This window comes from Aspergillus viridinutans (genome assembly GCF_018404265.1).
Source record: "Aspergillus viridinutans IFM 47045 DNA, scaffold_13, whole genome shotgun sequence".
NCBI lineage: Eukaryota > Fungi > Ascomycota > Eurotiomycetes > Eurotiales > Aspergillaceae > Aspergillus > Aspergillus viridinutans.
Window position 1 is genome coordinate 226,776 of NW_025091229.1, and position 14,626 is coordinate 241,401.

Genomic DNA, 14,626 nt, shown 5'->3' on the forward strand with positions numbered 1-14,626 from the left:
TCTCTAGTATCTTATAGACAATTAATCTCTCTATGTGAATATGTTGCACTTATCATTAGACCAGCCCATGTCATAATATTGTTTTGATATCTACTCTGGATAACAGGTGGTTAAAGTCATTTTAACCATGGAGGTTGTCAAGTGTGGCCATACTCAGTATGGCGGAGATCCGATCACGTGATCTTGCTCAGTAGATAGCTCCTTCCACTATACAATAGTAAACATAGATTTACATATTGAAACTTAAGTCCTAGTCACAGGCCATGGCCTCATCTTCCAATATCCACTAAGCACAAACCCCGCCCACGAATACAGCCCCTTTTCAGCACCATATTTCTCACGAAGAGCCATCACAACACTTTGCTGCAACCCAGCTAAATCAATCCAATTATCCAGTGCGCCAGAAGTCTCTATGCGTGCATCTTCATCACCCGTAGAACCATTACCTGTAGTTCCAAGACTCTTCTGGTGCTGCTCCTCAGCCAACTTCCTCAATCCTGAAAAGAATCTCTTCCCGAACTCCGCCGCATACTCGTCCATGATTTTCCAAGTCGCACTGACGACTGACCCAGCACCAGCCACCATCCACGCCGGCACGAGTCCCGTCACCTCGTCTGTTGTAACGGCATAGTCTTCCCTGTTGGTCCCAGCATCAAAGCGTCCACTTGCACATGCGACCAAGCTAATATGAGCTCCTCTCATAGTGTTGATATCGAAAATTTCTCGAGCAGTCAGGAGAGCGGCAGAGCCATCTTCATTTCTATCGTTGAATTTCAATGCTTGGTTCAGGGGCTTGATAGTGAACTCGTCATTCGGACCACCTTTGAAGGTGGAGTGCAGGTGGACGTGCACGATCTCTGCTTGACCTACATGCAAGCGGAAGTTGACGAGAGTAGCTTCTGGGCCGGCGAATACGGTGTCTGGACATTGCAATGATTTGGTTCCGATCTCGGTGACGGACCCACTTCCATAGGGATGTTTCTGATCTTCTACTCCACCTATAGACAGTGCAATCCGCGGCGCGGTGTTAGATGCGTTTATTCGGGTTCGAAATGAGTTGTGGAGCGCGGAGAGGGATGGACAATAGACAACGGGATGATGTGCTATGATCGGAGTCCCATCATAGCTCTTGTCGGTAGTTTCGTCATGGTAATCAACTGCGTGGAACGGAAAGTGGTACAGGCCTTCAGTCTGGCTGATAACCAGTGTGTCGCCCTGCTCCACGATTTCCTGTTGGAAAAGTGGAAGTATCAGTGACTGACATAAGTTGAGGTTTTGTCTGCGACTTTGTTTTGTGTCAGCTCTCATGCCTGTAAGAAACCCTTGCACAGCCTCCGCCACATTCCTCGCGTCGATTTGAAGGTCTACCAAACGGTAAACTCCATTTCGTACTGTCAGCATGTGAACTTGCATATCTCTTTCAAGTAAATGAGTGACACGGAACCAATCTATAAAAACCACCTTGCTATTACCACTCCCACATAGCGTTTGCAAGTCATCCTCGGAAAGAGGGTTGCCTTCTCGAATATCCAGATACTTCTTAAGCAGCGTATCTTGCCTCATCTCTTCTTTCAAGTGTCGAAGTTGAAAATTCAAGTCGAAAATACTTGTATCTGAAGCTGTGTTCAGGTCTTGAAGCAGCCTCTCTTCGTTATTGATTGCCATGCAGATTTCTAGAATCCTGAGGATGCCTTTGTTGCTAATGGATTTCGCTCGCATCGACTTCAGTAGCGTCTTCAAATCTGCCTTTTCATCCTCCTTAGGCTTGAGTTTGCCTTCCGGGTTGTCTATTTCGTGAAGCATCCTTTGTAACCTGGCCTGGATCGCAACCCATGGTTTTTGCTTCCGCACAGGGTCATCGAGGTTTAGTTCAGCAAATGCTTCATGTACAGTACTTCCACTTTCTCCCAAAGGACTCTCGATGGTTTTGAGGCATTCACGTATGTAGCCAAGGTGTTGAAATCCTGCAAGTGCTTCCGAATCACATCGCAAATGCTCTAATTTCTCCACCATATCGGATCGAGCTTCTGGTTTCGTATCTTGGATTGCGTTCGTCAGTTTCACTTGCTCACGACGATTCCCATGAAGTAACTCATCCTGCATATCGTGCAGCATGCTGTCCGGTGGAACTGAATCAAGTCTCATGTGTTGAGCAAGAGTCCGTGCCTTTGTCCGCTGAACCCAATACCAAAGCCTACGAACATAATGCTCATGCTGCTCTTTTTCAAATCCTGCCAGGCCTTCTGTCCGTTTCTTGGCATTTGAATTTATGGCCGTTATAGCACAATGCAAGATGCGAATTGCTGTAGAGCCAATGTTCCACACAAGACCCTGTTGCCCGATTGCCGACTTCAGTTCATGTGTAAAAAGTGCGTGTCCAGTCCCGATATTAGATATGGTAATACCGAAGATAGACTCGGTCTCTTCTAGCATACTAACAGATTTATCCACGACCTGAAACAAGTCCTGCCCGTGCAGGTTTCCAAGTTCAATCCTTATCCCTGAAATTGTGGTCATCATATGAATTTCGGTAGCCCAAAGTGAATAGTCTTCCATGGCACGCCAACGAGCCTCTTGCGTCCGCGAAACATCTTCTGCAAGGTCCAGGAAACCAATGCGTTCATTCAGCCCCCGACATTTGGTAGAGCTCAAGAACATAGCTAACAGAATCTGTGGAAGCATAGATCTCAGTATGTGGGATTGTCGACTATAATGCTCATAAGCCAGGGTGTCTTGTGCTTCCTGAAGATCGAGTCTGTCTTCCAGTGCTTCCTTGAATTCCTGGATATCTTGGAAAGACTTTTCCTCGTCGTCAAGTTCATTCGAAGATCGGTTGGATGCTTCTTTGAACGACTTGACATGAGCCTGGATGTATGCTTGGAAATGTACTTTCCAAGCTTGATATCTCTGGTTATGTAACGCCATCCACAGGCAGATAAGTGTGACATTATGTCCACAGTCTTCTAGTAAATACCGTCGCAGTACTTGAGACCGCCTTCTCCATATAGAACCTGGTAATGGTTTCTCGATGTTACCAACCAAATCGGTGAGCAGTTCCTCGTCTGATTTATTTTCAACTTCCTGAGTGCCAAAGAGCAGTGATAACTGTCGTGAGTCAAAATCTCCTCTGGAGACGATGTCCTTGACAACTCTTCCAGCAGACTTCCTCTCTGACCACATGAACCAATCCTGAACAGCCAGACCCTCGTTGGCATTGCGTTCCTCGTTTATGAGACTTTGGTCAATGGAATCCATGTCGCTCGGCCTAACTTGGAGCTCTCGCCGCAAATCTCCTGGTTGAGAAGAAAATCCTAACTTAAGTGTCTCTAACTTCTCCATAACATCATTCAAGTAATCCTGCAAGTCCGGTCTCTTGATTTCACAATAGACTTGGTATTTGAAGCGAAGTAATGAATGTCTTATTCTTGGAAGGCCATCTTCATAGCCCTCATGTAACGTTGGATATCTTTCTAAAAAGGATTCCAAAAGTCTGAGAGACTGTGTCATAGTGTTCAAATTGCGAACAGATGAATATAGAACTTCCAACATATTAATAGCAGCGTCATCTATCCGATCACTCGCTTCCAAGTATTGTTGACTGCGATGATATATATGCGATTTCTGTATTTTGAGTACGGATGGCTGACTGGCATAGACTTTATCTGCAATGGACATGGCCAAATCAAAGCACGGAGGGGTCGACCCATGCATGGAGATTGCCATTCGTTCCGCGAGTTCTAACGCTTGGCTGAACAATTCTTGAGATCCACCGGCAGTAACGGTTTTCAATTTGAGACGGTAGAACTCGATGGTATAGCTCCATGCAGTCTCTGCCCACAAGTATTTTTTCTGACCATGTTCCTGAAGAAGCGACGATAGGGTTTCCCATTCAGAAATCAGTGTCTGGGACCAAGATTCGGCTAGAGCATCATTCTCGACAGACATCCAGAGTCTCACCATTTCGAGTTTGAGCTCTAAAAGAAGCACGCGCCAGAGAATGCCATCATCTTGTCCCTCCGCGGCGACGAGCTTGGCAGAGATTACGTTGATGAGATCAGTTACCAACTGGTAACGCCCTTGCAAAGAGAGGGCTACACGTTCCACTGTACTGAGTTTAATTGCCTCATTGATGCGATTCTGCATTGTGAGGCACGTTCGGAGCTCGGTCAGGCCCGCCCAGGGAACTGTAGTTCCTGATGTTGATGTGGAGGATACGGTGGACGATGTTGGCAAACTTTTTATTTCAGGGGTGACTTTATTCGTGTTGACGGAGAGGAAAAGGCAAGCCAAAGCATATTTTCTAATACATTCGACCTGTCATAAGAGTTTAGTTACAGCGACATCATGAAGTTAAAGATACCAAGAGAGGGAATTTATACTTGAATGTCCGTATAGTCTTCCAAAGCAACGGGGCGAAGCCAGTCATCAAGGGTATTGATTTCATCGATAGCAGGTTTCCAAACTGCTTTAGTCTTGATCTTGCACGTAGCTGCAAATATTCTCATGAGTCTCGTCTCCGGCGCCTCATAATCTCCGTGGGCTTGTATCGCTGATTCTAGGATCTCGTATGCGTTCCTAAATCGAAACTGTGGAAGGAATATCTCTGCATAATGGATTGCTACAACAGGCAAACTGTGATAATCACACAACTTTTGCTCAAATATATCTTCTGCACGCGCATGAAGGCCCATTCGTGTTAGGAGAATGGCGTTTTCCAGAATAGGAATTACCGAATCGGGAAGTGATCCGTAGAGCGATGCGAGGCTCCCAATGTATGGCATACTGAAGCTTTTGGTATCTCGTATAGGAGATGTTTGTGGGACTGGTGTGTCGTTCAAAGTGCTGTTTAGAGGGTGCTACACAGAAGGGAGAGTATATGTGAAAATATATGGAGATTCAACGTGGATTTCTTTCCACCTACGACTCATGGGCCTTGAGGTGCTTATGACTCCTCCTTCCAAGTCTGTAGTCGTGTGGGCTAGGGAAGAGAGCTGATGGCGGTCTGTCACACATGCACAAGCCCGGCAACGTGGCACGAATAAGCGCCAATGGGGGCAAGCCAAGACCCAGCCACATTGTCCAGCTGAAAACTAGTGATTTTTCTATCTCGTTGTGGAACATACAAGTATGAGTGTCTGTCCAGCTGAACCGATCCCTTTCACTGCACGCATTCCTCTCTGTTGAACTACAGTTTATCAACGATGGACAGCGCAAACCTCTCAATCAACTCCTACGAACCATCGACCGAGAATTCAGACGCTGAATTTGAAAGTATCGACTTCATTACGGACACTGTATTGGACTGCGATCTTGAAATCAACGAAGATGCACTTGCAGAGCTAGCGGATGACGACGATGTCACTGCTGATCCATCAACACTGTGCCCAGGAATTGGAGAGGCGTACGGACAAATGATCTCTCACACTCGCGTTATTGCAGCCTTCGCGCGCCCAATTACGTTCGCTAAGTTCCGCGGTGCTCCTGCTTGCCTGATGACTTTTGTCGTTGACTTCTACAAGGGGTCTCGGAAGAGCTGGGCAAAGGTTGCTCGGTTCAAAGAAGCAACAATTACGCTGGAATTGCAAGGGTCAGACCCGGTACAGGCACCTGAGCTCGTCATGTTCTGCCCGAGAGAATATGACGGCCCTAAGACAGAGGTGGCCGTCTCGAAGGAAGCTTCATGGTCTCTCAACTTAAATGCCCCATACGCAGCTGACGCGGTCGGCCTACAAGCTGGAAGCTCAAAATCGGAATCATATATAGACAGTCACTACGTACACGTGACTGGTACTAGCAAGGTAGCAAGCGGCTGGAAGCACACAATCGTTGAGTGGGATATCGAAGAAAACCGTACTCTGAAGAAGGGGATCCCGAGATATATGAAGTTTATCATGGTGGTATTGAACCCGAGTTCAAAGCCATTCCATGTCGACTTGGAGCTAGCGGCCAAATTGGGATTCGGATTGGAGAAGGACGTGAGTTTCGGCCTCAGAAACAAAAATAAGACCTTGTCCGTTACGATCCATCCAGGGGTCTTGATGAAGGGGGTAACAGATGCGGAACAGTTGACGTATGCAAATCTCGATCGCAGTATCATTTCTGAGGAGGACTTGGCGGGCTCCAGTTTAGAGAGCTACACAAACCTTCAGCCATGTAAAACGGGTTATGTAACCCTAGTATGAATAAATTAGGACAAATCTTAACTAAACGCTTCGCTGTCACATACAGGTACCATGTGTACTGTGGTCAAAGGATAAATAAACCCACCCCCTGGTAGGGTGGTTCTAGCAGGTTCGATGCTGACAGGGGTCCTCCACCAGTTATTTAGTGACCCTCTGATGCTGCTTTAAGTCACTCACCACTGAATATTGTATTGGAAAGCACTACTATGATCATGTCTCAATCATCAGAATGTTGCATTCCTACCCCCAAAACACCAACCAGATTCTGCACACGTGACGATCGGTTGCGTGTTCATACACTATTTTTTCATGATGGATTTACCAAAGAAGAGATCTGTTTGCAACTCAATTTAACTATTGATCAAGTCAAATATGCTCTTCCCCACCAGGTAACTCCTCAAAAGCAACCCTCTGGACGTCGTCTTTTCCTCGGTCCAGCAGAGAGGAAACAATTAATCCACTGGGTATGCGCGAGCCAGAAAAACAGGAGGACTCCATGGTCCCAAATTATTAAGATCTTTGGCTGGGATTGTAAAGTATACGCTATTGAACCTATGTTTAAAAAAGAAGGTTTTGGACGATACACTGCTCTCAAGGAACCAAAACTAACACAAATGCATGCAACAATCCGGCTCCAATGGGCACACGAGCATGTGAATTGAACAGATGGACGAGACTTAGGTGAAGCCGGGGAGACATAAAAAAGTCAACGTAGCTAGGAGGAGAGGAGAAGCTCTTCATCCAGATTGTGTAAAACGCAAGGTACAGCGGAAGATTGGATGGATGTTTTGGGGAGGGATTTCAGGGCTATGGGGGAAGGGACCGGGCTTGTTTTGGGAGAAAAATTGGGGTAAAATCAACTCAGCCAGCTATTGTTACTATGTTGTCCTTCTAATAGCTGATTACGTGAGTCCTAGAGGGCTGGATTTGATGCAAGATAACGCTGGAGGTCACGCAGCTAGAGATACTCTAGCTTTTATGGCAGAGAGAGGTCTCATACATATTCTTTGGCCTGCTTTCTCTCCTGATCTCAATCCAATTGAAACCCTTTGGAACAGGAATATCATTGAGACTTTACCTTTTAGAGCAGGCGCTCTCTTACTAAAGTATTAAATCAAATATTACATGACTGTACATTAGTTACGGATAAAAACCTATTCGGGAAATTACCGGTGTCAATTATAGTACTCGAAATACGAGTGGCAATACCTTGTTTTGTATACATAGGTTAAATACTGGTCATAAAATACCAGACTTACAGGCTGAACCTTACATAGATTAGATTGCGGCAGTGGCGCTGAGAAAGAGTCGAAAAGTTGCAAATAACATTATGTACACAGTAGTGACCACAGGTCAGTGTGACTACAGGTCAGTCGACCTTTACTAAGGAGTTCGGCTAACAAGTGTGGGTCAGCCAACCTTTATAAAAATTACATATTCTATAATATTTTTTGACCTTTTACCTATCTTTAAAGGTCGGCTCACCTATTTCTACTTAATATCTTTAATTATCTTTCTAACTAGTTAGGAACTAGTTAATAATATATATAGTTATAATTCTTAGCCTTATAGTCTTACTTTTATATTCTAGATTAGAATACTATAGTTATTAGTTAATACTATAAAGATAATAAATTTACTTATATATCTAGAAATAAGGATCTTAACTAGTTAGTAACTAGTTAATCTAAATAAGTTAAGACTTTAAAGATATATATTTATACTTATCTTCTTCTCTAGTAGTAATATATAATTATATAAAATATCTTTATTTATATAGTTAAAATTTATATAATTTAAGATAAATTAAGAAGGTTTCTTAATTAATATTAGATTATTCTTTAGATAACTAAAAAAGTTTTAAAAAACTAAGAATCTAAACTAGTTACTAACTAGTCTAGAACTAGCTAGAGAGCTCTTATAATATTTTTTACCTTTTTAGTAGATTAGAAGTTTAGAATTAGTTAAAAAGATATTAAGTATATAATATAATTATATTCCTAACTAGTTATTAACTAGTTAGACTATCTTAGATATATAGATAAGAATGATAACTGCTACTAGTTAGTAACTAGTTAGAAAGTGTAAGGATAATCCACTAGACAGGGTAGATAAGCCTGTTGACTAGGTAAGCCTCTTAGAAATGATAAAGGATAGGGTACTTAGTTAGAATAGTATGGTAGAATAGTAGATTAGTTAATAATAAGACTAATCCTTATCTTCCTAACCTATTAGATAAGAGGGTCTATATATATCTTTATTACTAATATATTATATTTATAGTAGTCTTTTATAAGCATCTTAAGGCATAAAAATAGATAATTAAAAATAGTATACTTAATATAGCTATCTATAAGTATAATATAAATTAAGAGAAAATAATATAGAAGCTATACTTAATTTATTATAAATTATATCCCTTCTTACTATAATAACTATCTATAGTTATATATAGCTTTAAGATTTCTTAAAATAGTAATAACTATTAGTATAGTATATTAAGGGTATAGTAATATTATAGAATTATTATTAATATAATATTATTATATTAGTATAAAGCCTTTATTATAGTATACTCTTTATTATATAGTTAATAATATTAATATAAATAATATAATTATTATAAGTAACTAAAGTATATTATTTCTTTATTTTATATAATAGTTTAGTTTTTTATTTTCTTTTCTTCTCCCTCTTCCTCCTATATTTAGTACTTTATTTATCTTATATCTTTATTCTAGCCTTATTTCTTAAGGTTTTTATCTTTATTTTATTAGATTTTATTACTCTTATARTTATTTTATTAAGACTACTTATTAATATTATGCTACTATATATTCTAGTATATACTATATATATAATATCTATAAAGCTACTATTTATATAGTACCTAAAGTATTTATATATTATAGTAAATAATTTTAATATTAATAATAAAGAACTATTTAAGATTTCTTATACCTTTAATACTATTAAGTTAGTACTATATAAATAGTATTCTAAATATTATATAACTTACTTAATTATATATATCTCTTTTTTATATTTTATAAGTATACTAACTAGCTAGACTTTAGAGGGTATACTAAGAAATATATATAATCTTATTATAATTCTAGAGTAGTACTCTAGATTCTTTAATCCTAATAAGAATTAGATAGATATAATATAGAGTAATCTCTTCTATATTATTATTATTTTTATCTCTATATTTAACTATATTAAGCTATACTATTACTATTATTATAGTTTAACTAATAATAAGTAAACTATTATAGTAGGTTCTTTATTACCTTAGTATTAATATTATAGTATATTACTAATAATAACCTAGGATAATATACCTACTTATTAGACTTTTTATACTACTTATTAGAGTAAGCTTAGTTCACTATAGGCTCTTAGTCTTAATACTAATAAAATAGAGTAGAAATACTATTTTAGCTAGTAATTACTATATTTAATTCTAGATAATAATAGTTATATAATCTAGATTACTACCTAATATTATTTTTTTAATATAGTTTACTATATTATTACTTACTATTATAGTAATAATAATCCTAATAGAATTTCTTATTTAATAAATATTAAGAATACTTTTCCTCTTATTCTTAAAGAAATTTAAAAAGATTATTATATATTAATAATACTCTTATACTTTAATAATAATCTTTTACTATACCTAGCTTTTCCTAATATAGCTATATTAGATAGAATAGATAATTTTATTTTATATCTCTTATACTTTTAAATAACTCTTTAGATATTTATTATATTATTAGTATATACTTATTAATTATATTTTAATAGCTAATCTTTCTACTTTACTAAATAATAAAGTTTATTATTAATAAATTAATTATTTTTAATCTCTTTAACCTTCTATTTATTATTATCTTTAAGCTCTAGTATTAATAGTATTTTATTATTCTTTAAATAACTCTATAGTTCTAAATATAATATATAAAAGATATTATAGATTTAATTATATTAGGTAAATAAAGTAATTTAATATACTTATATATCTATAGTATTAAGTATTTAGAATAGTCTAATAAATATAGATATTAGTTTTTAACTTAGTATTTTTAACTTTAAGTTCTTTATTAATAGAGCTACTAAATCTCTTTTTTTAAAGGTTATTTCTTTATAATATTTATTATAGTACTTTACTTAAGCCTTACTAGCTTTTTATTATTATTTTCTTAATCTTTTTTAAAGATCTAAGAGCTTTTATATTTATATTATTATAGCTAGAATTTCTTCTTTCTTAGTACTATCCTTAGTATATATATAAAAGTTAGGATTATAATCTAATAGTATTTTAAAGAGACTTTTATTTAAAGTAATATTAACTTTTTTATTAATAATAAATTTAGTTTATCTTAAGAGAATTACCTAATTATTTTATTCTTTATTAATAAAATATTAGAGATATTATTTAAGGATTTAATTTATTTATTCTATCTATCTATTAATCTATAGGTAAAATATTATTAATAATTATTATTTAATTTTTATAAGGTAATATAATTTACTCTAGAATTTACTTATAAAGATAGATCCTTAGTCTAAAATAATTCTATTTAGTAGTCTAAACTATAATTCTACTTCCTAATAAAATAGTTTAGCTAGTTCTAATACTATAATTATAGTAAAGATAGGAAAGAATAAAGATTACTTTAAAAATTAATTAATAATAACTAGTATACTATTAACTATAGTTATTTTATATAGTACTAGAGGTAGACCTATAATAAAGTCTATTAATAATTTATTAAATAGATAGGAGGGTAATAATAGTAATTTAAATTTTTTATATAGTTTATATCTTAGAATTATAATTTCTTAATATATTATATATTCCTTAATATAAGATTTAATATCTTTTTATATATTAGTCTAATAAAATTTCTATTTTAATAGTACTTTAGTTTTATTTTAACTAAAATACCCTATAAGGGGCTTATTATAGTATAAACTAATTAAATACTATTTTAATTACTTAGTATTAGGTATAAATAACTTATCTTTAAAGTATAATAAGTTTTCTTAGTTAATAGCCTAATACTTTTATCTAGAGAGATCTTTATATATAGTAATAGTTTAGTTAAATATCTTAGGGTCCTTGCTCTAGACTTAATTAATTAACTCTTTTAGATTTTTTATAATATTAATTAAATAAATATTCTCATTATAAGTAGCTGCTTTAATAAGAGTATAAGAGGTTAATTAATTATTTATTAATCTCTTTAGATTATCCTAGTATATAATATCTTACTTAGATATATAATTTCTATAATTATAGAGCTCTAATAGTATATTACTTAGCTCTAGTTTATAGTCTACTTAATATAATATCCTTAGGGACTATATATTAACTATTTACAAATAGATTAGTATAATAATATTAGTATCCTTTAGCTACACTACTAGCTAACTATTATATTACTTTATAGGTATATCTATAGGGTTAGCCTTTCCCTTTTAATACTTAATAATAAAATTATATAGTATTAATAAGATAAGCTAACAGGCTTATCTACTATTTAATTTTAGTTATTTTATAAATATCTATAAATTTATATAATCTAAAAGTACTTCTACTTGATGTGCTGCCCCTTTAATATACTAATATTAGTATTTAAAGGAGTAAATAATAGTGAAGAGTTTCTTATCTAATATAACCTAATTAAGCTTAGCTCCTGTGAACTTTCTTGTGATATCAACAGCGGGCATATGGCTTCAGGGAAGCCATATCAGGGGTGCAATAATATCTAGTAACTAATATTACTATTTATATAGTTAGTTAGACCTTATATTCATTCTTAGCTTAGGTTAAAATATAAAAGATAGCTAGAATCCCTTAAAGTAAAGAAGATATATATAGGGTAGCTGCTAGCCTATCCCCTATTTTTATACTCTTTAAAGACTCTATATTCCTAATAACTATAAATATCCTATCTAGTAGTATATCTAGATTAAATAAATATATAATACTTAATTCCTAGAAAGGTTTAAAACCCCTTATAAAGGATTAATCTAAATTATAGTAGCTTTAATCTATTAACCCTTAGAAATACTATTAATAATTTAACTTTAATAAAATCCCTTATATTAATTATCCTTAACTTAATAGAAAATACCTTAAATTAATAAGTTTTTAACCTTTTTAGACTAATCTAGATACCTATAATAGTAATAATTTACTATAGGGATATCCTTATTAACTCTTTCCTATAGTAATATTATAAGTTATAGATATTATAGGCTATTAGAGTCTTTTAAAATAGTAATAAATATAGGATTAATAATTTAACCTTAGAGAAAGATAAATTAGAAGTTATTAAAGTTATTTTAATAAGTTTAAATTAATATTAATAATTATTAATCTAACTTCTACTCTTAATTAGATATTATTCTTTACTTAATAAAATAGATAATATTAAATCTATATCTTCTAGTATAGAGACCTCTTAAACCCAGGCTACTAATTATAGTAATAGCTTTAAGGTAGAATATCTTTAACTCTAATAGTAGTTTACTCTTACTACCTAGGGCATAAATAAGGATACCTAGGCTAAACTAATCTAGCTATATAAATAGCTAGTTAAACTTCTCTAAGATTAGTATAACTATCTAGATTATACCTATTTAGATAGAGCTATAGAAGCTATAGCTACTACTCCTAACTTTAACCCTCTCCCTACTATTACCCCTAAAATACTTAAGCTATATTAAAAGGTTTCTAATCTTAAACTAATCTCTATATATAATAGTAAATATAGTAAGGATGCTATAGTAAAGTAGCTTTAGTAGATTAATAAATACTTTTATAATAAGTAAACTCTTACTTAGAAGGAAGCTACTAAACTTAAAAAGATTATAATAGTTAAGTATTACCTTATAGGCTAGGCTAAAGAATAATAGAATACTTATAAGTAGAAGACTAAATATAATCTAATAGCTACTATAATTATTCTTAATATTTTTAAATAGTGGATCTAAGATAACTTTAAAGAAATTAAAGAAGAAAATAAAAGATAGAAAGAGTATAAGAGGTATATCTAAGAAAATTAAATTATATAATTTTATACTACTTTCCTAATTAAAGCTGCTAAATATATTAAATCTAGAATTCTAGATAATATATTAATCTAGAAGTTTATTACTAATTTAAAGCTAGTTCTATATACTTACTAGGTAGAAGATTATAATAAACTAACTAYTTTTAATAATATAGTTTATTATTTTACTAAGTATAAGTAGGGAGTAGCTCTATATACTTAGGTCTAGCTTTAATCCTTTAGAGAAATTAATAATTATTAAATAGATCTAATAAATATTAATTTAAATACCATTACTGCATCTCCTAACTAACTAAAAAAAGGAATATATAAATAAAAGATATAGTATTAAATTAATTAAGCTTACTTTAATTATAAATAGAAAGGCTATAATATTTAAGCTTATATTATACTAAACTAGCTATAATTAAATTATAAAAAGTAGTTAGGAAAAGTAATAGACTACTAGATATAGAAGTACTAGTTAGTTAATTATTATAGGCTTCTAAACTTAAGGACTATAAAGTATTTAGTAATCTTAAACTATTAAAAGATTATAATAATTCTAATAAGGATAGTAATAAGGAAAATTAGCTACTATAAGAAGGACTATTTAATATAATAGAGGTAGATTTAGAATAAGAAGATTATAATAATATTAATACTTATTTAAATACCCTTAAATCTAATATTCTCTATTTCCCTACTATACTTAAAGCTTCTTAGATAGTAGTCTATCTCTAGGTACTATTAGACTATAGCTCTAGTTATATATTTATATTAAAATATCTAGCTAATTTATTACCTTCTTTATAGTTTTAATTTTAATAAATATCTAACTAACTATAGATTTATCTACTAAATAGTAGATTTATATATATATCTAGTTAAGTTTAAATTCTACTTAAGCTAGGTAATTAGTACTATATTATTACTCCCTAGATCCTTAAAATAATAGAGTATAATATTATCTTAGATTAAGATTAGCTAAAATACTTTAACCCTAATATTAATTAGGTTATAGGATAGATAGTTATTAGAGAATATAGAATAAAATATATTACTATCTATCTTATTAACTTAAAAACTTAAATTAAGATTAATATAGAAATATCTCTTAATCTTATCTCTACTAAATAGCTTTAATATACTCTTTAGAAGGGTTAACAAGAAGCTTAATTATATATTATTTAGGAATAAAAGAAGAGTAAAGAAGTATTAACTAATCTATAATAGTTAAGTCTTCTTCTAGCTTAATATAAAGATATATTTTAAGAAGAGTTAGTTATAGGAATACCTCTAGTTTAATTATTAGAATATTATATTAATATAGAAGATTTATTACTAATTAATATTAACTCTTACCCTTAGTTA

At 33.3% G+C, this 14,626-nt stretch overlaps 2 protein-coding genes across 2 annotated transcripts; one reads left to right on the forward strand and one right to left on the reverse strand.

The window, feature by feature from the left end:
• Positions 1 to 243: 243 nt before the first annotated feature.
• Positions 244 to 4,143, reverse strand: Aspvir_002844 (CHAT domain-containing protein; the record flags this gene model as incomplete). Its single annotated transcript, XM_043274439.1, has 1 exon — positions 244 to 4,143. The coding sequence occupies one exon, from the start codon at positions 4,141 to 4,143 to the stop codon at positions 244 to 246; it is 3,900 nt and encodes a 1,299-aa protein (XP_043130374.1).
• Positions 4,144 to 5,201: 1,058 nt separating this feature from the next.
• Positions 5,202 to 6,182, forward strand: Aspvir_002845 (uncharacterized protein; the record flags this gene model as incomplete). Its single annotated transcript, XM_043274440.1, has 1 exon — positions 5,202 to 6,182. The coding sequence occupies one exon, from the start codon at positions 5,202 to 5,204 to the stop codon at positions 6,180 to 6,182; it is 981 nt and encodes a 326-aa protein (XP_043130375.1).
• Between the last annotated feature and the right edge of the window lie 8,444 nt (positions 6,183 to 14,626).